This window comes from Magallana gigas, chromosome 6 (genome assembly GCF_963853765.1).
Source record: "Magallana gigas chromosome 6, xbMagGiga1.1, whole genome shotgun sequence".
In the NCBI taxonomy this organism is placed as follows: Eukaryota; Metazoa; Mollusca; class Bivalvia; order Ostreida; family Ostreidae; genus Magallana; species Magallana gigas.
The window spans coordinates 28,764,828-28,791,490 of record NC_088858.1 but is presented as its reverse complement, the minus strand read 5'-3'; the positions used below and the strand labels follow the sequence as shown (position 1 = coordinate 28,791,490).

Below are 26,663 nucleotides of genomic sequence, written 5' to 3'. Positions count from 1 at the left end.
AAAAACATATGTTAAAATTGTACTTGAGCAGACCTGCGCCCTATACTTCCGAATGCAAAATATAAAGAAAAAAATGACAATATTTTCATTGTTTTGCAAAATTGCAAAAATTGGATCATTCAGGTGACATCATAGATAAACAGTGAATGAGTAATGATGACCAAAATTGAGATTAAAGTGATAGACATCCTCTGTACAATGCTTTATGGAGATTTGATTTTTATACAATACTTTTTAAAAAATTGGTTAACATTGTTGGCAGATATTTAAGCATACCAAGTCCTTTGGTTGAAATTTGAAGCATAATTTGAAAATGTAAAAACTTTACAGATAGATGGAAGGACAGGCATATGGATGCTAGACAAAATGTGATCAGAAAAATAGTCTGCATGTGTCTCATTTTACCATTCAAAAATTGATTAAGTTAATATGGATATAATGGGTTGCACATGTTCAGGTACTGACTATTTGTTTTCATGGTTGCCAGGGCATGTCATGTATGGAACAGTTGCTGCTATTGGTTCTATTGCTTTCATGAATTTATCACCATTTTTACCATTATCCTACAATGAAAGAAACACAGTGATTTAATGGATACATAACACATAAAATATCTTTTTTTTCAAATAAGAACCATTAAAAAGAACAATACGTGAAAAAACATTGTAGTTTTAAACAAGAAGATATTTTCTGTTTTACCTTGATTTATAAATTTGGTTATGTAAATCAAAATTATATAATCATTTTTTATCAATAATTAAATTTTATAAATCTTTAAATAAGTATTTATATCAAGTAAAAATATTAAAAGTAAATAAGGAAAGCATATTTTTTTATTTTGATTTTTCATTTACTGGTGAAAGTTACATTTTAAACACAAGTAGGTAAGTAAAAGAAAGTACAGTTTACTAAACAGAAAAATTAATTTACCGAATCCATATCATATGCAAAATCTCCTAAAAGAAAGAAAAAGAAAAAAAATTAAAATTGAATTAAAATATACGGTAATTACATGTATATAGTGGCATACATAAGCTATAATTACATGTGCGTATATATATATATATACAGACCCTGAAACGTACTACTACACCACACGCTTGCTGCACGCTCGCTACACGCTCGCTAAACGGTTCACACGAAACGCTGAACGGTTTACACGAAACGCTGCACGCTTTGCCCGAAACGCTAAACGATTTACACGAAACTATGATCGGTTTACACGAAAGGATTCTCGCACGAAACAATTTGCTCGCTTTTCACATGCTTTGGACACGCTTTTATCCTGATCGATTCGGTTCCTCTCGGATTTTTACCCTGACTCTGTTAGTAAGAATTAATTTGAAGAAAACACCAAATAATAGAAATACCGATATTAGAAGCATATATGTACATAAGTGTTGAATTGATTAATTAAATTAATTTTGTACTTATATTTAAAGCAAAAAATTATTTATTCACAGAATTAGCCAAAAATATTACTTCTATAAATATATTTATTGCTCAAAAGAAATATCCATGATTCTTATTAGTGCCGTTAATAATAAAAATTCCAGAGAAAAAAGTTACCGTAACACAATATTCAATACCAAAAATAAAATCCGTATGATTACAAACTGAAATCGGGTTTTCAGCATTCGGCGGGATTTTTTTTTCTTCTCACATTAATATTTTTATTGGTTTCAGAGAATACGATGTAAAAATACTAAGAGTAAATAAACCTGTAATTATTTACATTGATAATTTTGAAAGTTATGTAAAATAAGATTAGTCACATGAGTTAGAAAAATGCTATAAAACAACCGATTAATTTTTTTCTTATGTCAAATCATTCGCGTAAATAAATGTTCCGTACATAATATCACAGAAAAAAATCAATCGATTAAACAATAAAGAAAGTTGTCATTACTATTTCGGATAGAACAAAAAATAAAAAATGATTTAATTTTTTGTCTCAATATTCGTATACATAACGGGCGCCACGCATAACGGTGTACAATATACATCTATCTATCTATCATAATCTATTTGAATTTAGTACAGTGCATATAGATTCCCATAATAATTAATTGCATGTCTATATTTTAGGGAAATTTTAGTGTGTTAATTACTTATGGTTTTCCGTTATCAGTGTTTAAATAATTAAAATAATAACTTGTAGAAATATTTTTAATCGGGATTCAGAAGAATTTACTTTCCGCATTTCATAGAAATGAACAGAATATTTCCTTTCTATGTTTACATTTAATTTTGTTCAAATTAATGTTAAACGCATAACGGTGTACAATATACATCTATCTATCTATCATAATCTATTTGAATTTAGTACAGTGCATATACAGTGGAGCCTCAGTTATCCGGACGCTTTCGTTCCCAAGTTGAATCGTCCGGATAGGTGAAGCGTCCGGATATCTGAAATGTGTCTATTGTTGTCATGATTGATAATGTATTTGTATGCAATGGCTCCCAGTGTTGATACTAGTTTTGTTTTGCCTTTCATACCATATAGCAACACATGCTAGAGTCAATGTTTTTAAGAGATAAAGAACCCTGCTTTATTTTATTATTTTGTCATGAAATATTAACCGGACAATAATGATAACCGAATCTAGCTGAATTCTTTCTGTCCAAGTGTGATATGTGTGTGATACACGGTTGTTCGCAATTTTCCAATTTTTGAAAGAGATTTGGGAAGTCAGTGTACACTGACTTATACAAGCTACTCATGAGGGTCTAGCACGTAAAAAAGGTGTGAAACTTAATTGACAGGGGTAATCTTTTGTACTGAGTAGGGTATCATCAAATTTTACCGTCCGGTTAAATGAAGCAAGATTAGTAGTAAATTAGTGTTTAGTGGTAAAAACAGACCGTCCGGATCCGGAACGCGAAATTCCGGATAAATGAGACAAAATAACGTATAAAAAATCTGTTCCCAAATAAAATCGTCCGTAAACTGAAGCGTCCGGATATCTGAGGCCCCACTGTAGATTCCCATAATAATTAATTGCATGTCTATATTTTAGGGAAATTTTAGTGTGTTAATTACTTATTGTTTTCCGTTATCAGTGTTTAAATAATTAAAATAATAACTTGTAGAAATATTTTTAATCGGGATTCAGAAGAATTTACTTTCCGCATTTCATAGAAATGAACAGAATATTTCCTTTATATGTTTACATTTAATTTTGTTCAAATTAATGTTAAATAATCTATCATTGAAATTGTGTGCATCATCAAATACTGATTCTGACTACCTTGAAGTCATTAAATTTCTATTGGCTATTGACAAAAAAAGAGACGAGTGACCATCCAATGAAAACGAATACACAGAGTTTGATTGACAGGTTCAGCCAGGTGCAGGTCTTACCCGATGTCAGAGGTTATGTGTACTGGTTGTACACAGACGAATAGTCTCAGTAACTAGTCTTCTTTCAATACGCGTACTTTTCTTTTGTTTGTTAAAAATTAAATCAATTTTGTAAAAAGATAAGTATATCATTTCTTATATTTTTTTTCACGAAAATATCTCATAGGAGTTTTGCCAATCACAAACAGTTTAAAGTAATGTTTACCATGAGCGCTATTTTGAAACAATTAAATTGTCAGCGAGTTCCGAATGAAATCTGATGAACGTTTCACACGGTTCTCGCACGCTTTGCCCAAAACGATTTACAGACTTTGCCCGAAACGATGCACACTTTGCCCGAAACGCTAAACGGTTTACACGAAACGCTTCACGATTCACAGGAAACGCTAAACGGTTTACACGAAACACTAAACGGTTTACACGAAACGTTTCTCGCACGAAAGTCGCACGCTTTTTTGGTGTAGTAGTACGTTTCAGGGTCTGTATATATATATATATATATATATATATATATATATATATATATATATATATATATATATATATATATATATATATCAGGCTTGGGGCGAATTACATTGTAAAGTAATGCATTACATTACCATTACTTCATGAATTTGGGCATTAAATTACCATTACCATTACTTGATTTTCTTGAAGTAATGCATTACATTACCATTACATGAGTAAAGTAATGCATTACCATTACCATTACTTTGTTTTAAAAATGCAAAGCTAATAAAGAGTTTTTGCAAATGTTTCAAATATAAAACACTCTTTAACATATCTAGAGGTTCATGCTCAGTATCAGGTTCAAATTCAATGACTATACAAGAGTCATTCTTTATTTGCTCAATATATAATCATCTTGTGGCATTATGAACAACATACATATTACATAAGTAAAATGATATTCATAGACATTTGGCATGATCCAATGTAGGATACGAAATAGAGACAAAGAATTACATGCATAACAAAAACACAATTTATGGAATAATGTTGCGGTTATCAAAAGCTAAATAGAGATATTTCCCCAGATTACACAAATCTTTATAATTTTGGACACTTAATTGTATTAATTCATAAACAGATGGTTTTTCCCAGTTATATTTTTTTAAGATACAGTGTTTTAATCGTATTTCTTTCTACTGAGGACACTTTAAGACAAAAGATTGCTGTTGCACTTTATGATCGAAGTTTCAAAGGGTTCATCTTTTAACTGCATCCTGTTAGTTTGAAAATCTTCCCAGCTATACTAAATAAATGTTTTAAAAATACAGGAGCAGTCGAAGCTTGGACTGAAAAGTACTGTTTGATGATCTTTATCTTAGGATATATTAAGTGCAATAATAGAAAAATACATGAATCTTATATTTTCTATCAGTCCAAACTAATGTTCAGTGTACTTAATATACAAGAGAGAGAGAGAGAGAGAGAGAGAGAGAGAGAGAGAGAGAGAAAAAAAATAAGTAAAACTATTTTCAAATGGGTTATAATATTGGAAGTGATATTTATTTTCATTATGGATGGACAGTGCATTCATTTTGCTTTTGAAGGTGCATGTCTGTCTCCTATTCTATTGGGACATAGTGAAGGGAAGGGGATTGGGGTGTTTAGCACTTAATTCTTATAACAATAGATTGTTTTGATACTTAGATTATCCTGGGGGCATAGTGTGTTGTTGACACATTTCTTATTGAAGTGCAAACTAATTGGAGTAAATTGTTTAAATGATTAAAAACTCTTAATAACAACACTCTTAAAAATGTTATGAAATTGTGCTGTTATATTTAGTAAATTCAAAAATGAATTTTTTAAAAACTTTTTTAATAATACAATTAAAACATTTTTATCTCAAGAATTATTTCTTTCTTCTTTAAAAATAAATTTAATCAAATTCAATTTCAACAATTCATTTATTCATCACATTTTTAAAAGTGAACATGCATAAATAAGCAAAGTAATGGAAAGTAATGCCATGTAATGCCAGCATTACACTAGATTTTGGAAAGTAATTAATTACATTACCATTACTTGTAATGCTAATTTTGTGGCATTACACATTACTAGTTAGCATTACTTTGAAAACATGTAATGCATTGCAATGCATTACCATTACATTTAGCATTACCCCAAGCCTGAATTATATATATATTAGGTCTACTCTTATTTATCAAGTAACAATAATATCACCTATATTGTGTAAATAATTAATAATAGCAACTTTTTGACACCATTTTGATAAAAATGTGTGTGTGTGTGTAACATATTCAAATGTGATACAGGTTGTCTAAATCATTGATTTGGAAGATTTTTTTCGCTGTACATAATTTGAATTTGGGGCATTCGAGCTATTGCATCACCTTATTTAATAAGTTCATTTTTTAAAAATCTAGTTTCATCAATGTGCATTCAAAAAATGCGCCTGATGTGACCCGCAATTTATGACTTTGAATTGCTGTAATGGTAACAAATATTTCTTCGTGCAGACATTTTGCAAAATATGCTTAATACCGCACATAGTCCTTTTCATAAAAATCACTATAATTGTAGAAGTGAATTGGGTCCGCCATTCTTAAAACAAGGGTGTGTGGGTTACTATTAAATAAAAATATTATAAGAGATAAAAAGTGCCCATTTTTAAATTTTAAATATTGGTCATTTCAAAGGTTTTGTTAAGGTATATTTGATTACAAAACCATTGTACTGTATTATGTTCCGAGAGACTTGTTATAAATGCTTTCTCTATAACTAATACCAGTATGTTTCTAAAGTTTTCAATGTTAGTTATAAACTTCAAGAACCACTAATTAACATTACTTAGTAGGACATAAGAAATAAGTATCTCTATTCAAATATAATTTTACTATATATGTACACTGTCTATTCATCAAAATACCCTTAAGTGTGTCTGTCTTTTGACACAAAGTTCCTTACCCACATGAAATATGGCATCATACATGTCATTCTGGACATCCTTCAGAAGTCTGGGTAAAGACTGTGCATTGACACTTCCCATGTCTCCAAAGAGAGCAACACGCACACCAAAATCAGAGCCACTTGGAAGAGCTTTGAAGTTGAAGATTTTGCTGAAGGTCTTCCCATTTCCACATTGATACACTAGAATTAAAAAAAAAAGACAGCAATCAAAATAATTTCTTTATTACAGTGTTCCTGATTTCTGGCCGCCTGAAGGTGGTCCATTATACGACATTAAAATTAAAAATAGCTGTGTGATTCTGTGGAGCTATGAGGAACTTAGATGTTTTTGTCTACACTTTAACACAGAGGCTAATCCTGAAAATATTGTTGTAAAAAGTAATAACAAATCTTATTAAGTGATATAAATCATATCATTTTACCTAAATATGATAATTCTATACAGTGCGTCATATGACTGGTCTAGAAAGTCACATGACAGGGCGAACTACCAGGTAAACATTGTATCTCTCTGGGATTAAAAATCATATTCCCCCTCTTCGGGTATCACAGGATTTTTTATTTCAATAGTATGAAAAAGCCGATATGAGCATAAGATGTAGACATATGAATAAATCCAAGATAATTCATACTTTTATTCTCCTATATTAAATAAAACCAATTTATCTATCTATGATTTGAGTTTAAATTTATGAAAGAAAAAAGGATACATTATAGAAAATCAAACAAATTATCTTGCTTTCAAAAAGTTGAAAAACTATAGGAACTTAATGTATTTTGCATAATCAAAAATTAAGTTGTTCAATATAATAAAAAGTTTATTGCATGAATGTTTGGAAAATATGAAGATTTATTCCCCATAAAAATCAAATTTTCCTCAAAATACACCTACAGTACTGTATTTATTATACATGCATGAACTTTACACATGCAGTTTTTACAAAAATAATCTTATAAATTTCAATTAAGGCTGTCTATTAAAAAAAAAAAAGCACATCTACTCCTTTTACAGAACACTAGTAATTCACTTCGAAAATGTTGGAAGACAAATTAAATTAATTACATTTTTTTTTGAAGGTTCAGTTGATTGAGCAAAATGAGGGCAACTTCTAGAATTTGTATTTAATATACAGTTTATACCTGTATAGATGTTCCTAAAGTTGTAGAAAGAAATTAAGCATACTAATTAACCCCTAAATTTTAATAGGTTTTCAAGTGCAACAGATATAAAACTAGACTTCTAAAGAAAACAGGAGGCCCAGGGGGCCACATCGCTCACCTGGGCATTCAAAGATTATTGTGCCATATGGTAGAATAACAAAACAAAAATTCCATAAAATATCCAAATTTTACACTTATTTTTGCATACACTTAAACCCCTGTCACACCGGATCTGCGTCCTCACGGCGATTCTGCTGCATAAAAAATAGCATTTGCTAATATTCCAAGACCTATCAATGGACGTAGATGGAATTCATGCCATTTGTTTCTGATGTTTTCACATCTTTTCTATGTTTTCTAATAACTAATAACGGATCGTTTTTGTAGACCTGACTACTAAGAGTTTTGTCCTAATCCTTCACAAATTGTTTAGAAGGTGTTATGTTTCAATTACAATGTACCTTTTCATAAAATTAAAACAATTTTTTAAAATCATTTATTTACTAGTTGTAAATTCTTGTTTGTTTCCCATACAATTGTACAAATTATTATTAACCTACAAAGAAGTAAAGAATGTCTTGTGCACGCAGTCGACGTGCGGTAAATACTTCTAGCACGTCATGAGCACTCGGTGAAGACTCAGCGAGAGCGCATTAATCGCCGAGTAGAACTCCGTGGAAATGCAGTTACACGCCGTGGGAGCTCTGTAAGAACGCCTCGGTCACCGTCAGAACGCCATGACATCTCCACTTGTAAAATTTTCAAATAAAACTGTACATTTTTTCTGAATTTTCCTTGCGATCCTACGGCGATTCTATGAATTTTACAATGCTGTGAACACGCCGTGGGGACGCAGCTTGGTGTGACAGGGCCTTTAATCTTTGACATTGTACCTTTATGAAATACCATTTTTACTGAAAATAAGATCTTATGCAAGATATTTAACTAACTTTTTTGGTAGGAGTTCACGATAATAACCACTGGTTATTTTTTTTTTAGTACATCCCCCCAACCACCTTATAAAGAGATCAAAATATATGAGAGCATATAGGTACATCTTCTCCCTCAGTTACTTAATAGTTTTTTTTTTTTTTTTTTTAAATTCCTATATGTGAAAGAAGAAAATTGTACCTCAATGCGCTCAATTCTTGAATTAAAAACATTCAAAAATATAATGGTTTTCCATTACAAATGATTGTAGTTTACCTGGTGTGAATTCATTTTGTATGACGTTTCATAACCTTACTAACTCAACTGATGAATAAACTATAAAACTGAACAATGTTGTCACATGATAATTCTAATCAATGTATTGACAGGCATATTGCTCTACTGTACTTGGGCCGATCCATTATTTTCATCTTCATTAGAAAAAAACAAATGGTTACAAACAAAGATGCTTTTTGTGCAAATTATTTTAAAAAACAACGATAATGCTTTTATTCTCATAATAATAATGTGTCAGAACTATGTCAACTGTTTAAAAGCCTTTGTTTTTATTTACTTGTGTTTAAAAAACTATCAAAATTGGTGTAGATTTTATATATATAATTCATATAAGAAGGGGCACCAGAAAGTAGTTACTGCATATCATCCTTTTAGCAAGACATTTCTAATGATTAATCAAAATTTCAGCATCAATCGTAGAATTATAAGGAAGATAGAGACCTTGGTTTGAGTCATGTTTTTGTTTCCATGAATTTATTACATTCAACTTCAGATTTTTAAACTTGGTATTTCCTATTCAGCATTCAAAAAATATAAACTAATTAAAGCATGACCTCAGCTCTTAGTACAAACATAGTATTGCGCACAAAGCTTTTTATCTTGCTTATAACTCGAAACTTGACTCTTAGATAAGTCAGTAAATTATAGAAAATTGGAAACAATTAAAACAAGAAACAAGAGGCCCAGGGGTTAGGATAAAAATCTAGTACACTATAGTTCTGTTCTTGAATGCGGACAGATCAAAGAATGATTATGAGCAGGTTAACTATCATCTGACAATTAAAAATAAAATTAATTGCTTAATGTGATTCCGCTCAAACGATCAACCAATGAGTTTGTCAGCACAAAATAAACATTCTGCTCATAATTAAGAAGACCACATATTTTCATCACTTTTGGAAGATCAACATGGTTCAAGAGAGGTGTGTTTCCTGCAAGAAAACGGTAAGTAGGCCTAAATCACTATATTAGATATTGTTTTATAATCAAATCATATTTTTTGAGTAATCAAATGGATTAGGCAACAGGCAAAGTTAATTTAAAGTTAAATAAAACATAAATAAAAAACATAACATATGAATGAAAACTATTGTATTTTATTTTCTTAGTATAAATATATTTTTCCCCGTGGGTACAAGTTGACTAGTGAAGTCGTACTCAAATATTTGGGTACGAGTTGGTTTGGGTGCGAGTCGGGTTGGATACGACTTGACTTGATTCCGTTCTTAATAGCTAGCTTGCTTAATTCATTCAACGGGCTGCATGCAGGGCCCGGCGAGCTGTGCTGTCTATATAGGCGATATAAAATGACTTGGTAGCAAAGAGACATCGATAGAGACATGGTGTATTAATGTTGTGTTAATGTACCAATAGTTCATGACATCTTTACAATGATAATGATATGGACTTACTGTGTTTTTTTCCGGGTTGTAGTTGAGATAGCACCACTCTATGGATGTACTGAGTATGTTGTTCTGTTCCACCGTCAACAAACTTTGTTGTATATCCTTTGGCTTGTTGAGAAAGACTACTTGTTCCATATAGACAAGTCGCGTTTTGAGTTACATTCATAGTACTCCATGTAACAAACATTTGAGTTGAATCTCCTGCAAGAGAACGGTTTACTTTTCAGGTAAAAAAAAAAAGAACTTAGTACAATGTAACGTTAGTTTAATGAATATTAAATGCTTTATACTTACTTCCATATGATAGATGTATTTGTTCTGGAACAACATTATCAGAATATACAAAATGAAAAAGCACTAATCCTACAATATATTGGAACATGACTGACATGATTTGGTAATCGTAATATGACTGTCATGTGATTGTTTTTAATCGGGATCGTGTTGTAAGGCTTCGAAACCTCGAACTCGACCGAATTGAAAGCATGCTCTAAACTAAAAAATTAAAGTAAACGAGACACAGCAGAATGAAAGAAAGGATTTATGGTATGACATTTACAAAAGGTCATCAAGCTAATATTTAAATGTGAATTTACATGCCATTAAACTCTGAATATGTTAATGCTGAAAGCGATTAAGGTTTGAAACATTCAATCATTCATACTATTTTTCTCTCTCAAGCCAGTCAAGGGGCTCGTTTCATAAAGAGGCCTAAAAGTTGGGCCTAACTTTAGGTTAGACCGAGGACTTACACCGAAACTTAGTCCGGCGTATTTTGCATTGCATAAAGCGGCGTAACTAGAGGCGTAAACTTTAGACTATAGCTTTAGCATAAGTCCTTGACAACGCAGCACTGCACATGCATAAAATTGTTTCTATTACTCTGTTATGTATAGGTGTATGTAGCATGTGAAAATATGATCAATTTTAGAGGAATTTCAATTGAAATGTGCAATGACATAGAGTGAAAAAGGTCCGAAAATTGGATGTAAACATCAATAAGACAACTTGTAAATTTACACCGACCCAGTAAATTCAAAATTTTCAATATGATAAAAGTAATAAAATAACACAAATATATTTTGGACTACCTAATTATTTAAAATGATATATTGATAATTCTATTGGGCACATTACACAAGTCATATACTTCAACCAATACAATGCTGAGTTAAAGGACCCGTTTTAAATTAAACATTATACATTTTTAATTATACGGATAATTCAATTAAGATTTCAATGCATTTTGCCACTAAATAATACTTCTTGAGCTGTTATTCCAGAAAAAAATTGAAAAGAAATTTTAGGGATTATTTAAAACAAAATTAATGCATTTTTGTTTTCAATCATTTCGCGATGTTTTGTATTTTATACATACGTATACATGTATTATGATAAGTTACGCTTTCTGTATATCCAGTATTCAGAAATAACAATTTTTATTTATCAAATCAGTTTGAATTGCAGCCTTGTCTAAACTCTAATGTGTCATCATACTTGTAGTTAAAAACCATGTATCAATAACATATCTTCACTCTAAAAAGAGAATCACAAATTAATTTTAAGATTGTGCGTAAGTATCAGTGAGTTTAATCGGATTCGGTTTTCAGTATTGTTTGCATTCAATAATAAAGCATCTGCATGTACATACATCGTAGGTTATAAAAATATACTGTTCATATATAAATTACAAAAAAAATATTAGCTATTTTCTTGGGAAAAAATTTGAATGAAAGATTTTTAAAAGATAAAGTTATTACTAAATGTGATGTAAACTTTTTCACGGTAAATGTTGAAGAAAAAAAATGGTTTAGAAAAAAATATGTATTAAATGCAACACATAAAATTAAAATTAGGGCACGTTTATTTATATGAAATATGATCTCTCTCTCTCTCTCTCTCTCTCTCTGCAGAAACTCCTATGGCAATCAAATTCCAGAATAAAAAGTATAAATCGTTCTTTCTCAGTATCTGAATGTGACATTACATGTAACTTAAGTCGCATTAGTGATAAAATTTCTATGCTGTCAAATTAATAAAAATTGTGTTCTGAGACGATTACTCGACATTACTTACAATTTGAAGTCACATGACCCGAAAGTGGAGAAAATGATTCAAATGTGGGGGAGTCATGCCTTGTTGAAATGCCTCTGTAAATATTGTTTCTTGAAATAGAATATCAAAGAAACAGTCTAACATGACCCGGAATTGGAGACTTCATTGTATATCTTATTTTTTCTGTCTTACTTGTAATATTTTTTATCTTATTCAATTAAAATCCAAGTTTTTATCATCCTGAATATCTCTGTCATAAACTGTAAAAAGAATCAATATCTGATAAATTTTAGGTGGAGGGGTATTCAAAGTGTTTATGATTTTTGTCGAATCAAACCACATAATGATACTGCAAACAGGTACCAGTATACTTTGTTGTGAACTCAAAAAGCTTAGAACCATGTTTGCAGCACAGGTTGCATTCTTAATGTATTCATTATTAATATGTAATGACATGTATTGCACTTTGTAGGCAAAAGTCAAGAAGGTTGGAATGATTATCCCAAGACATTCTATCACTGCTTAGGCATAATACAACTAGGCCTTCATTAAACCAACAGTATCTATAGGCATGAATCGACTAGGCCTTCACCTCAGGCCATGGAGCATCAGCTTATTAAAGCTTCACATGCTAACAAAGAATTCGGAGAGATACCTCAGTAAAGTTCATCAAATGTTCATTAATAATGGACTGATGACTTTTTCACAAACAAACAAGAAAAACTTCACTATTCAGTGGAATAAAGAGCTTGATGAAAGAGGATATGAAAAACTTGTGGGCATGTTTTTAGAAATTGAAAGCGAAAACAAAACTCCTCAACTCCTGCAATTTGACAGCCTTGTCAGTAATTGGGCTTTTAATACAAAACGTCCTGAACTTGCTGAGAGATGGTTGAACTTTCGATTGCAAAAAGAGTGTTCAAGAGCTGTAAAAGTATCCTTAGTTCTTGATTACATAAACTCTTTTACTGGTTTGAGACCTGAAGAGATTGATGAACAAAAAATTATAAATTCAGTAATGGAAATCAAAAGTGATATAATGAATACTGACAATATCACATTTGCCAAGGTAATCCCACCTTTGTGTATGACAAGTGGATACAAATCCTGCATGGAATTGATGAAGGAATACACAAAAAATTTTACGAAAGATGTGTACTTGCTGCCAAAAAACTTAGCATATCGTCTTCCAGATGTTGTTGATGCTGCCATTAGAAAAGATGACTTCAAATTTGCTGCAGAAATCATTAGAGAACATAAAGACATTGCAAATCATTTTTTATTTAAACTTTGGAAAGGTCTTCTCAAACATTCAGACACGCTTTCAGTTGACCGCATTTTTGAACTCTTCAGTTCAGTAGACAACTGCAACCTTCCACATTCTATAAAGGATGATCTGCTGCAGATTTTAGAAAAGTAAGTAACTAAGTATATGTATAATCAAGTAGCAACCTTTTGGTTTTTGCACTCACTATTTCTGACACCAGAAAGTACCATAAAGTCTCTCGTTTAGTACACACTAATTTATCTAGTGAACGCATCCCCCATAGTTGGATGTAAAATGCTGGAAAAAACTGCGGTTCCTATGTATAATTATATGCACCCAAAAAGAGGAAATTTTCAATCAAAATTCTTTGATATGCACTGATGTGCATGCATCAATAATGTAAATCAAAGAGGTATTTTGCACTCTAGATATGCAATTTAGTCTCCAATATAGCTCTTTTGCAAACGTCAGGCATTTTCAATATGATCCTTTGTAGCTGCATGCTAGTTCTCAGTGGTTCTTTATTTTAAGGATGGTTGTATAAACAAAAACCTCTACATAAAAACAATCATCCTAACGAATGGTTGTACAATTCATACACAACATTACATGGAGTATTTGAAAGAAATATACTAACAGTAATATACGATAAAGATAGATAGATAGATATAGTGTCACAGGTCATATTTATTTCTTTATTTGATGTTCATCAGTGCGCATTGCTGATAGAACGTAATGCTGTATGTATGAATTAGTGCATTAATGTGTAAATGTTGTGATAAGTTACATGGATTTTAGCTCACCTGAGCTGAAAGCTCAAGTGAGCTATTCTGATCACATTTTGTCCGTCTGTCTGTAAACTTTTTACATTTTGAACTTCTTCTCTAAAACTGCCTGGCCAATTTCAACCAAATTTGGCACAAAGCATCTTTATGGAAAGGCGAATATAAATTGCAAAAATTAAAGATATTAAATGCCTATGCATATTAACTATGATTTTTAATTTTCTATAGGTCAACTCTAATAAAGTCTGAAATTAAATACTATAAACAAATAAACATGTGGTCATGCAAAACACACCTGCATGTAAAGAAAATCTTCATGTGACTATGCAAAACTCATTCATATACCTTCACCCATTCACTACTCATGCAAGCTCAAGTGGCAATGACTGCCAAACATAAATATGCTAACATAAAACCTTGAAATCACAACTGTGACGAATTCACCACAGAACGAGACACAAGAAAAAAATCAAAATGTTTTCAATCAAAACATCTTAATTGATAAGTCTTCCTGCACTGGATTAAAGTGTGAAATCTTGCAATAGTCAAGTGCATGCTTCACCAGAAACAAACATTGATCCAATACATGGAAATTAAATTAAGAATTGGGTATTTTTGACAACTGCATACCTATTCAAATTGCATCACATGTGATATCAGTGGTCATAGTCCGTCGGTATCCAGGAACACACTCTGACAAAAATAGGTTAAAATTTTGTTCCTTTGCCTAATACACACTCCCCACTTTTGATCAAATTTTGGCTTAAAAAAAGCATATTATACACTAGACTTTACGCTAATCCTTCCTTTTCGAAAAAGAAAAAAGGGGGGCAATTTAAGCCTTTAAATTCAGCTTGTGACTTGGTAGAGGTGAACTTTGTAATGTATGATAACATTTTGTTTTCATTTATTTATTGTATTTTTAGAGATCAGAAACAGTGGAAGGTTTTCAAGAATCCCTCGATAAAAGGGTAAGTAAAATTTTAAAATCAAAATTACATTTACATTGATTATGTTTCTTTGATTTTGAACACATTTTTCTGTGTGATTTGATATTAATTTGTCTGTGTTATTTGGTGATCTCCTGATCTCTTAATCAATGAAAACAAAATTAATATGTAAAACAAAAAAGTTAACTCATGAATCATTTAAGTTCATATTTCCAGTGTATTCATCTTAACTGGTTCCTTCTGTATATTTAATTGATATCTGCTGAGTCTGATTGGTCAGATTATATTTACTTATTTAAAAAAAATCTGTTAATCTTGTTCTGTACATTTTGTTAAATCAAAATATGTGTTCAGGTTTGTTGTGTCATAAGGTTGTTAAAGGAGGCTTGGAGGTCAACAACTTACCCATTAGATCTACCTTAACATTTAAAGAGATGATCTCTTTTGTCATATTAAAAGAAAATATCAAAATATTTTTTACATCAAATTTTAAAAGAGACTAAAAAGTTAAAGCATATGTGATAATTATAACCCCCGCAAACGAAGTTTGGGGGGTATAATATAGGAATCACCTTGTCTGTCCATCTGTCTGTGCAAAATTTGTGTCCGGTCCATATCATTCTTATGGAGAAACATTAGAAGTTCTTACTTCACACAGGAATTGCTTATGAACTGAGGGTGTGTCATGACCTTAGGTCATTTGGGCAAGGTCATGGTCACTGACAGAAAAAGTTCAAAATTCGTTTCCAGTCCTTATCTTCCTCATGGACAAACATTTAACGTTCTTACTTCACGCAAATATTGCTTATGACCTGAGGTTGTATCGTGACCTTGACCCATGGTCATTTGGGCAAGATCAAGGTCACTGACAGGAAAAGTAAAAAAATTGGTGTCTGATTGATATCTTTTAATGTAAAAACATTAGAAGTTCTAGATAGGGCATGCCCATTTCAAAGGGGAAATAATTAGGAATTATTAAACATCTTTTAAAATTATTCAAAAATCTTCTTCTCAAGAACCAATTGTTGGGCAGGAAAGCTGAAACTTGTGTGGGAGCATCCTCAGGTAGTTTAGAATTAAAGTTGTGAAAATCATGACCCTCGGGAGTAGGGTTGGTCCACAATGGGGGGTCAAAATTTTACATCGGAATATATATATATAAATCTTTTAAAATATTCTGTTCAGAAACTAATCCTTCAGAAAAGCTGTAACTGGTGTGGAAGCATCCTCAGGTAGTGAAGATTCAAAGTTGTGAAAATCATGACCCCTCATGGTGGGGTGAGGCCACAATAGGGGGGAGGTCAAAATAAGAATATAGAGAGAAAATCTTTGAAATTTTTTTTCTCAAAAACTAATAAGCCAGGAAATTTGAAACTTGTGTGGATGAATACTCAGGTATTGTTGAGTCAAAGTTGTGATAATAATGACCCCCAGGGGAAGGATGGAGTCACAATGGGGGGGTTAAATTTTTACATAGGAATATATAGAGTAAATCATAAAAAATCTTCTTCTCAGAAACTAATCAGCCATGTGTTTCTTTAAGATTGCCAAGACTTTGGCCCCTGGACGATTCTTTGGCCTCACAAGGGATTCAGAGTTTGATGTTTGTTTATATCCTATATTTAAACAATTGTTTAGGATCTTTTTGAGAACTGCAATGCTCAACATGTGATATTACAGGGTTTGACACTAAGGCACGTCCAACCGACTTTGTCTAGTAAACGATAGGTCCGGTCAGGTTAAAATGTCTGTGTACTAGCCCGACTGGTCGTGTGAAAAAAAAAGTGTGCACATAATTTTTCTTTAATAGAAGTAAAAGCACTTTTTCTTAACAAGCATAAATTCTACAAACCGTTATTTAGGTACAACCCAAGGACTAACCTAGAGGATGAAGTGGGGGAAATACTCACTTTTTGTAACTTCGTCGAAATTTCCTCCGAACCAAAAGTTTAAAGTTGACTTGTACACGGAGTTCATAATAGTGTAAATTAACCCCCAAGGGCAATAAAATGTTAACTATTTAAATCTAAAGATGTCTTCACAAACTCAGCTTATCTTTAGGGGTTATAAATACGGGTGATGCAACCACATGCTGTACAAAACGATGTTTATTATACCCTCGCAAATGAAGTTTAGGGGGGTTTATTGGTTTCACCCTGTCCGTCTGTCCGTCCGTCCGTCTGTCCGTCTGTCTGTAGACACAACTTTGTCCCCCCTATAGAATTTTTTATTACTGCATGGAACAGTTTGAAAATTTGTACATATGTTAAACACCATCTGAAGATGTGCACCTGCAATTTTTTTTAAGATCAGACAAGATTTAATGATTTTATGACAGTTTTCATTTTCCTTATTCTATGTATTGTACACTAATGTTGAAAAGTAAGGGAGGTAATCCTTACAGATTTTATTAATTAATTAATAGTATTAAAACACTCTAAAATATATTTATATAAAAACATCCAGATGGAGGTTTTTTGTCTTTATATCTTAATTAATAAAAAAATTATTTTTTATAAGAATTCTATCAACTGACAATGCAAAGTTTTTGTTTGCCATGATAAATTCTTAGGAGCTAATAAGAACATCAAAGACAAGTGTGGCTGAATTCATTTGTCCTAAGGGAGCCATTATCTGAGCCATGGTTCAGATGGAGCACGTGTTTAGGGGAAATTGATAATCTGTAAAATGGGTGATGGTTTTGGGGCTATTTTAAATCTGTTTTATGTAAACCAAAAGTTCTATCATTATAAGGAAATAAATAATATGTAAACCAAAAAGTTCTATCATTATAAGGATATACTGGTAAATAATATCATTATCAATAAAGAAGTAAAACTATTTTTAGAGGTTGTTTTAATTTATTTGTCAAGTAAATTGATGAAGTGACCCTATTGGGCATTAATTTAAATGAAATTCAAAATTACTGATATGATTGTAGTGTTTTGGCAATTTTAAAATTGTTTGTAATATTAAATTTTCTTTTTTACATATTTTTTCATAGTGTGGTAATTATGGTGATGTTTTGGGAGTTTATTAAATTTAACAAGCTCATCAAAGAAAATCATAGTCCTATGGGATCAGTTTTCTAATATGGAGTTCCATTGTGCCATAGGAGAAAGTGAGGAAAATTTGAAACAACTAATTGCATCTGTCAAGGCTCTTATAAGAAAGATATTGAAAGTTTTATCAACAGAAGAGCATTGCTTGGCTACCAGTATTTTCATTTACTGTAAAGGGAGGGGTTATTGTCATTTTGTTGGTTTTTCTTTAAATCAATTAAATTTTTAAAAAATATATCATCAGATACATACATTTGTGAATGTATTACTGTTATAGATATGTATTTACAGTGAAATTCTGACAATTTTGATTTTAATTTTTCTTTGTTAACTAATTTTTTTTTTACAATTCTAGAATTTTTTTTTTTGTATGTGTTCCAAACCTTTATTATTCAATTCAATTATTTGTCCCATTTGAAATTAGCCTTGCGGGGGTATTAGTCCCATTAGGACAGTTCTAGTTACTTTAAGGCTAGTGTTGATAACAGTGAATTTGTTGGTAACTTGTAATTAGCTAATAACACTGCCAAACTTATGCTAAAATAATCATAACCCCTTTGTTTACAGTTATAATATCTTTTAAAAAAATCAAAATCCTCAACATTATGGTTGGGTTGGACTAATGACACCAAAATACACTACAAAACAGAGACTGATTTTATTTGTCATTTTAGTTAACACAATTACAAAACATTTGATCTATAAAATGTATGAATACATCAAATGATTTATATCTAATAAATTTGATAATTTTTTTTTAATTTTTAAAATTTGTTTTACCGGTATTTTTTAATCATAATGACTTGTTTCTAATCTAATTTAAATTATTAAAGGATAAATCTGTGTATATCATTATTATTGTTATGCCATTATCAAGTAATGAAAGTCTCCCAGATTTCTCAAACTTCTCCATATTTCTCTGTTAAGGAGAAGAACAAGTCTTCCTAAAGTTTTGTTGGTCCCTGATCAACCATTGAATACTTGTATCATTATTAATAGTACAATTTGAATAAATTAAGTCTTAAATTATAGTGTTTGAATGATTCATTATTGTTAAAGATTAACCAATACAATTAAACAGAAACAAGTCTTTAATATTTAATGTTTGTCATTACTTTTAGTTTATTTTTGTCAAAATTGGTCAGGGCTAGTGGTAAAAGAGTCAGGGCTAGTGAAAAATTGCTGAGGTAGCCCGACTGGTCTAGTGATTAAAAAACTTATTGTCAAATCCTGTATTACTAAAATGTCATCCTGTTAGAAAAGGGGCTAATGATAATATTAAACATAAGAATATTCAGGGAGAAAAACAAATTTTGATTTATACAGGATCTACATGTATTATACTACATTGTCCAGATAGTTTGTATTATGACTATATTAAGCTGATTTTATCATACCTTTTGTTCCTCAGGTGAGCAATGTGGCCCATGGACCTCTTGTTTGATGTATACATGTGTATATATCTTCATAAGAAGTTTGATGACTGGAAATTTTGACTATAGGAAAGGAAGATCCTCAAATTGAATATAGTCAAAATACCGGTAACATGTTGTCAATAATAGCATTGACAGAATTTCAGTGATATTAATTTTGATGAATTTGATTCTAGCAAACACTGTGAGAACTGTGGAGAAAAGATTGAACCTCATGTATTTGATGGAGAAGGCATAGAAATGATAAAGACCAACATATCTGCAACTTTGGATAGACATAACAAAGATCGCTTTTCAACTTTCTTGCAATTTTTGCACTCTCTTGAAGACATCAATTATGTAGTGGATGGAATGTGGCTAAATCACCATTTCATTATGAAAGAAAAAAAGACATTTCATTCAACAATGGAATTGGAAGTGAGTATATAATTTGGAGAAAGAGATATTAGCTCAGTTTTACTTACTAGAAAAACCAATAAACTGCTTTCTTAATTACCAAAGGATAGGTAATGTGGGTGACATAACAATATATATTCTCCAGTACATGTAGTAAGAAGAATAAGCGGTACATACCAAATTAAAGTCATTAAAGCATCATGGACTTTATTAGCTCACCTGAACTGAAGGTTCAAGTTAGCTTTTCTGATCATCTGTTTTTCGTTGTCCGTCTGTCTGTAAACTTTTCACATTTTTGACATCTTCTTTAAAACAACTGAGCCAAATTAAACCAAACTTGGTACAAAGCATTCTTATGGAAAGGGGATTCTAAATTCTAAAAATAAAGGGCATAACCCTTTTTAAAAGGGAGATAATTGCAAAAGAGTGGGTATAGGGTGTGTGTCTTTAAAAATCTTCATTTCAAGAACCACTGCACCAGGAATGCCAATATTTACAGCAAAGCTAATATATTTAGTAAAGATTCTAAATTGTAAAAATCGTGACCCTCGAACCAAAACTTGGGCCCCAGGTGGGGTTCAAAGTTTAAGGTGGCTCACTACACCTTGAAATATTTTCTCAAATCAGCAGAAAATTACTTGATTATGATAGATATCATAATGGATAAGAAGTATTAAGTCAAATACAGTCAAAACTGCCGAAGCAGCTACCCCTATTAAGCAGTCACCTTTCGTATGCGGTCATTTTATATCCTCCCAATGAAAAATCCTATATATAATTGCCCTCTAAAAAGCGGTCACCTGTCTAACGCAGTCAGTTTGTCATCGTATTTTAATCCGAAACTGTACAGTCAACATGCATTAGGCACCCATTTTGACATGATATACACCCAAGTTTAAACATGGCTTCCGAATGTTGGGTAATAAATGTAAATAATAATTATACGTTTGTACTCTCCACTTAACCCTATTTGGTTCATACTTCACATAAACAGAGCTTTTGAGTAAAGGGTGTGCCGTGACCTTGAACCAAGTTTCAAGGTCAAATGGGAAGGAAAAATTCTTGTCCGGAGAACATCTTTTCTCCCTTGGTCCAATCTGGCTCATACTTCACTCACAGAGTGCCTACGATCAAAGGGTATGCTGTGACCTTGAATGATGTTTGTAGGTCAAGTTTCAAGGTTGGATCATGCAAAATTCTTTTTTCAGAGCATATACATGTATATATTCTCCACTAGGCCTTATTTGCCTCCTACTTCACATTAACAGAGCTTTTTGGTTAATGGTTTGCAGCGACTTTACAATTTGAACCAAGTCAATGTGAAGGTCATATTACAGTGGAGCCTCACTTATCTGGACTCTTTTGTCCCCAGGCCAAATCGTCCGGATAGGTGATGCGTCCGGATATCTGAACTGTGATATTTACCTTTAATATTTATGGAAATACATAAATAAATTATACAATTAAATATTTTATTTTGATAGCTATAAGCACTACAAAAAAAGTTGAGTTTTTTTTTTTTAATTAACAAAACAAAATATTGTTAAAAACATTATCTAAGGTATGTTTTTTCCACAGGAAAGCAAGCACTACATTCTACAAAATTATTATTACACTGTTAATCGAACACACGCTATAAAATTAATGTCGATACCCTGAATATCCCAAGCGGTCTTAATAACTATCGTAAACAGAACTCAAATTATCAAATATTTCATTTCAATTACGGTTTTAAATGAATAGGCGTACAAACGATCTAATCACACTACGATTAATAGAATTTTCATTCAATCAATAGATGACTTTTTTAAACACAAATTAAACAATTTTCATGACATTTTAATCAAACAATAACAGTTCATAAGTTAAATGGCGACAATTAAACATGTTGCATCCATGGTTATCGTAATATCCTCGGGGAGTACATAGCGTGACACAGGTGACCCCGATTACCGGACGAAGGCGGTTTATTCCCACTTAGCCAACATTCTGAAATTCTCAATTCCCACCTGGCCAACATTTTGATTTTCACACCTGAGTGATCAGGAGGCTATAGTCTGTTTTCACATGTTATGTATTTGTATTCAATTACCCGAGAATAGTTTGTTGAAAAGAAATTCAAAAAATAGCATTCATTTGCCTATAAGATGATAATCTGAATAAATAAATAAAAATAATCATTTTTTTTTTAAAAATATAGATCAGCAATTTTCTGCAAGATCATTGCCCTAAACATTTTATATGTTGAAACCAATACGGGCACTTGCATGTTTAAAACGTTTATGTAAGTAATTTTAAACTGTTTTAATTGGATGTATATAATATATATACATCACTACGATTGATCACGGTTTTTAAAGAATAGACTAGAAACACGTATTGATATGTTCAACATAGTAATACGTGTTTCTAGTCTAGTATGTTGTAGTATGATATCATATTTAATAAGACCCTTGACATTACAATTTAATGCAAATAACACAATTTTGTATCTCATGTTCATGATTATTTTAATGGTTTGAGAGAATAAACAAATTGAAATTGAGAAGCATTATTAAGGCCATTAATTTACAGAATCAAAAGCCTGAAAATTATGAGTTCTTAATTGTTTATGGACTGTTAGTTGAAAGACATAAAAAATCAAAATGCCTAATCTTCAGGTGCAGGTCAACTTTATAGAAAATGACAAAGGAAGATTTTATCTTCATAACTAATGATGTATTGATCATGCATCATACACCATTAAAATATAAGCACTTTAATCTAGCTTTTTGTGTTTTGTTAATTTCATATTCTGTAGCTTGGAATTAATCAAAATAATCATAGAAACCAAAGAAAATTGGAAAAAAATGAAATATGACCCATATGATGTATAATTAAAATTTCAAACGTGATTCTTATAATTACAAAATTTTTACAATGCAAAGTTTAAGTTAAGTCAGCTTATATAATAATCTCAATTTATGATGAAAATATATAGACAAACCATGATATTTGTACCCTAATTAAGGGCATTAATTATAGGGGAATATGTAACAATTCATTTTTAAAAATTAACATTTTCATCTGAATTAATTAAATAAAATAAAGTACGGGACAGAAGCTCAATTTATATGTATTCTTCTGTAGGCTAACAAATAAATATTATTTCTCCTACTTTCATCTGAAAACAGACTATAGCTTACCTGTAATTAAATTCTTTTGTTCTCCACCTGCACCCCATTCCCACATAGCCAACACAAATCTACCTGTATTTTACCTGTATTTCTTCAAAATGTTGGCTAAGTGGGAAGACACCACGAAGGCATTGTTTAAAACCAACAACCAGTGTCAGATGTTTTTACACCAATTTGCACTTGCCCCTTAAAAAACTTTTGTGCCCCCGAACACTTAAATTTGACTGTCCGGTTAAATGAGGTAAAATTTAAAGGAAAACTGTATTATGTGGTAAAATTTGACCGTCCGGATCCGGAACGCGGAATTCCGGATAAACGAGACAAATTATTGTGTAAAAATTCCGTTCCCAATAAAAATCGACCGGAAAGTGAAGCGTCCGGATATCTGGCGTCCGGATATCTGAGGCTCCACTGTAGACCTCTTTATAATCAGTTTTAGACTGTAGATTATTTCCCATTTGCTAAATCTTGCTCAGGTTTAACAAAAACGCCTGTATGTAAGGAGTGATGAGATTAAATTTTAAGGTTTATGCCAGCTGGAAAATTTTTAAGTTATTGGTAAAGGTCAAAGAAATGCTTTTCATCCTATAGTCCATTATTCAAGCGCAGCCCTCTGAGATTGTCAATATTTCAATGTTGTCCTGTTCGTGTTCAGAACTACATAATTCTTTTTTTTTCTTTCAAGGACTACCTCCACCAATATTTACCTGGCAGAAAGTTGATCATTGCAAGAAATGTTTTCTTCCATCAAAATGAACACATTTTTGATGATCCAGATGTTATTGGATTCCCAGTGAACTATAGCGAGTAATACTTGTTAAACTCCTTTGAATAAGAGGGGGGGGGGGGGGTACACTGTTTTACCCTTGTGTGTATGTCTGTCTGTCCTAACAAATTTCTTTTGCTACTATAAATCACAGATGATTGAAATTGCATTGACATCTATATAAATGAAAAATACAAAGTTTTTGGTCAGATTTGAAACAGTAATTCAGTCTTACGATTTTGCATATTGCGGTCAAAATGAGACACTAAATTCCATAACATACGTGTGTTACTCCATGTAACAAACCAAACTAATTAAAATTAGATGTTCATAATCCACTACCGCTTCTCAAACACCAGCTTTGAAGGGGACACATGTTTTGGGGGTATTTTGTAATAAAAAAAAAATCATTAGTTAAAATATTGTTCACTTAATCAATATACTAGAATTAAGGTAACTGAAACTGTGTGACTATAAAGTGAACTTGTAAACAAAAAAGAGCCCAACTTTCAATTCTCTCAGTACATACTTTGATTTGTACAATTTTTCTCTTTGCTTTAGGTTTAAGTGGTATGGGACACTTACGATATCATAATGGATGAAAATACATCATATTCAAAACAAAATTACCATTTTGAAATTTTTGTGAAATGAAATAATAATTAACCATGAATTTAATTTCGAATTTATATTACTGTGGAATCATTAAGATTTGTGGGGGCCAATTTTCAAGGATTGCTTACATTTTATTGGTTCGTGGGAACGTAATTTCGTGTATTCTCGTATTCCTACAAATTGAAACATGACTTTATATCACTAATTTATTATTTCATTGAGAATGATAATTCATGAATGAGAGATACCCAAGAATTCCACGAAAATTGAGCCACCATGAAATCTAATGGTTCCACAGTATTACAGTAAAAAATGTAAAAGCCCAGAACAGATTTTGTTCTAATGCATATGACTTAATTGCAGAAAATCACAATTTAAAGGTGTCCCAAAACTCTCCAAAGGACATGAAGCTTTTGAATTGAAAAATATTATTGACATTTTGGTAAACTTGATAAAACCATTACAATTTTTCATGTTTACTCAGTAATTTTCTCAATAAATTAAAAAAATTTACCTTTAGGCCAAAATAAAATTGTTTGTTTGGAATTGCCTTACTTCTCATCGAAATACCCCCGCTGATAAAATTTTATTAGCAAAAAAAAAAAAAACCAAAACTTGTTTTATGTATGGGAATTTTTATTTTTTACCTATTTTTGATAGTTTAACTTCAAGTTTTAATTTTTTTTTTTTAAAAACCTTTCCCTCCCTCCTGGACCAGAAACCTCTAGATGGCAATTCCAAACAAACATTTACTTAAGGATGGCCTTAGTCCTATTTTTCCAAAAGGATTATGTAAAACTTGAATTTCAACAGGTCATCTTTTGTCACGGCAAAATGTTATTATTAATTAAATCTAAACTAATTGCAGTTAATACAAAGTTAGTTCTTGGTCACAAACTGTATAATTTTGTATTCTTTTGTTGTAGTGATGAGCGTAAAAAATCTGCTTCGAGTTTAGATGATTTGTTTTTGCTGTATGCTGCACTTCAATTCAACCAAAGCTGTTATATTGTGACTGGAGATTATATGAGAGATCACATATCTAAATTGAAAGAAAATTTAACTGAACTTTGCTCCAGATGGATTTTGTCCAAGTCTATTAAGACATTTCAGAGAGTCTCACCGAACACTTGGGTAAGTTAGGTACACTGTAAATAAAAAGTGACTTAATAAACAAAGAAAAGGGATAATTTTGATCTTTAAATGCCTTTAAACAACTTATCCTTCATAGCTTTATAATTATTATTTAGGTGTACCCTAGCCTGCTATACATTATGTGTAGCATTGTCTAGTTATCGGGATATGTTGGGTGTGTGCTTTCTTATGTTTTCTTTTCTTTTATATTGCAGGAACTTCCCATTACAGCTAAGCCTTTTGTAAAGACAAAAAAGGGATGGCACATTAGCACTTCAGATAGAATACATTCACCTAGAGTTTGGTGTATCCAGGAATGCAAATAAAATCAAATTATAGTAAACAATCTTGTAATACAGGTAATGCCAATTATTAAATTAGATATCCCAATTTTTTTGTGTTTTTTTTTAATGGAATATATATTTTATTCAATAAATTACAAAACATCTCCGCAGAGATCCTCAGATTTATCGTCACCTGGGGAGCCAGGGGCCCCCTGGATCAGATAAGTTATAGTTTTATACATACAGTTTTATACAGTCTTGTATCAATATTCAACATGGATTTGCCAGGAAATGCATGTATAATATATTTCAAATGTGTAAACAATGACTTTAAAAATGAGTTAGTGGGGGACTCAGAATAAAGTGTCCATAGAGACCCCTACCAGTTATGTTCCAAAGGCTGGGTCACCCTTGGATTATCATTATTATTAGATACATTTTTTTTAAGCTAATAGCTTGCATGATCATTGTTTTAAAAATTGTTTGTAATATCTTATTATTAAATCACACTCAAATATTATTTCATCATAAACTATATTCAATAATAAAATGCATAAAAAATCAATAAACAGAAAAGTTTTATGTGAAACTACTTATATGTTTTAGCAAAGACATAAATAAAAATATTTATTAATA

General features: G+C 31.3%; 2 protein-coding genes across 4 annotated transcripts in view; one reads left to right on the top strand and one right to left on the bottom strand.

Annotated features, from left to right (window-relative positions):
* The window catches only part of LOC105322530 (acid phosphatase type 7), a 23,028-nt gene extending 12,470 nt beyond the window's left edge, over positions 1 to 10,558 (bottom strand). Inside the window, exons 1-5 of the mRNA XM_066086675.1 lie at positions 10,399 to 10,558; positions 10,111 to 10,305; positions 6,308 to 6,490; positions 931 to 956; positions 466 to 563 (exon numbers count right to left, since the gene is read on the bottom strand). Coding sequence (XP_065942747.1) covers positions 466 to 563; positions 931 to 956; positions 6,308 to 6,490; positions 10,111 to 10,305; positions 10,399 to 10,495 — 599 coding nt within the window. The 5' untranslated portion in view covers positions 10,496 to 10,558. The remainder of the gene's footprint in view (positions 1 to 465; positions 564 to 930; positions 957 to 6,307; positions 6,491 to 10,110; positions 10,306 to 10,398) is intronic.
* LOC105322527 (uncharacterized) lies at positions 10,213 to 26,663 on the top strand. 3 transcript variants are annotated; one of them, XM_066086674.1, is made up of 7 exons: positions 10,213 to 10,331; positions 12,632 to 13,575; positions 15,138 to 15,182; positions 19,833 to 20,073; positions 23,914 to 24,035; positions 25,536 to 25,743; positions 25,959 to 26,663. In XM_066086674.1, the coding sequence occupies exons 2-7, from the start codon at positions 12,731 to 12,733 to the stop codon at positions 26,067 to 26,069; spliced, it is 1,572 nt and encodes a 523-aa protein (XP_065942746.1). In that variant the 5' UTR covers positions 10,213 to 10,331; positions 12,632 to 12,730; the 3' UTR covers positions 26,070 to 26,663. The 3 variants fall into 3 exon arrangements, with proteins under 3 accessions (XP_065942746.1, XP_011419594.3, XP_065942745.1); XM_011421292.4 differs by lacking the exon at positions 10,213 to 10,331 and adding an exon at positions 10,557 to 10,650; XM_066086673.1 differs by lacking the exon at positions 10,213 to 10,331 and adding an exon at positions 10,571 to 10,668.

Coding starts and splice junctions, on each gene's coding strand:
- LOC105322527 (XM_066086674.1), top strand. CDS start 12,731: ATGAATCGACTAGGCCTTCACCTCAGGCCATGGAGCATCAGCTTATTA. Junction 13,576..15,137: donor CTGCTGCAGATTTTAGAAAA/GTAAGTAACTAA, acceptor TTGTATTTTTAG/AGATCAGAAACAGTGGAAGG. Junction 15,183..19,832: donor AAGAATCCCTCGATAAAAGG/GTAAGTAAAATT, acceptor ATTTGATTCTAG/CAAACACTGTGAGAACTGTG.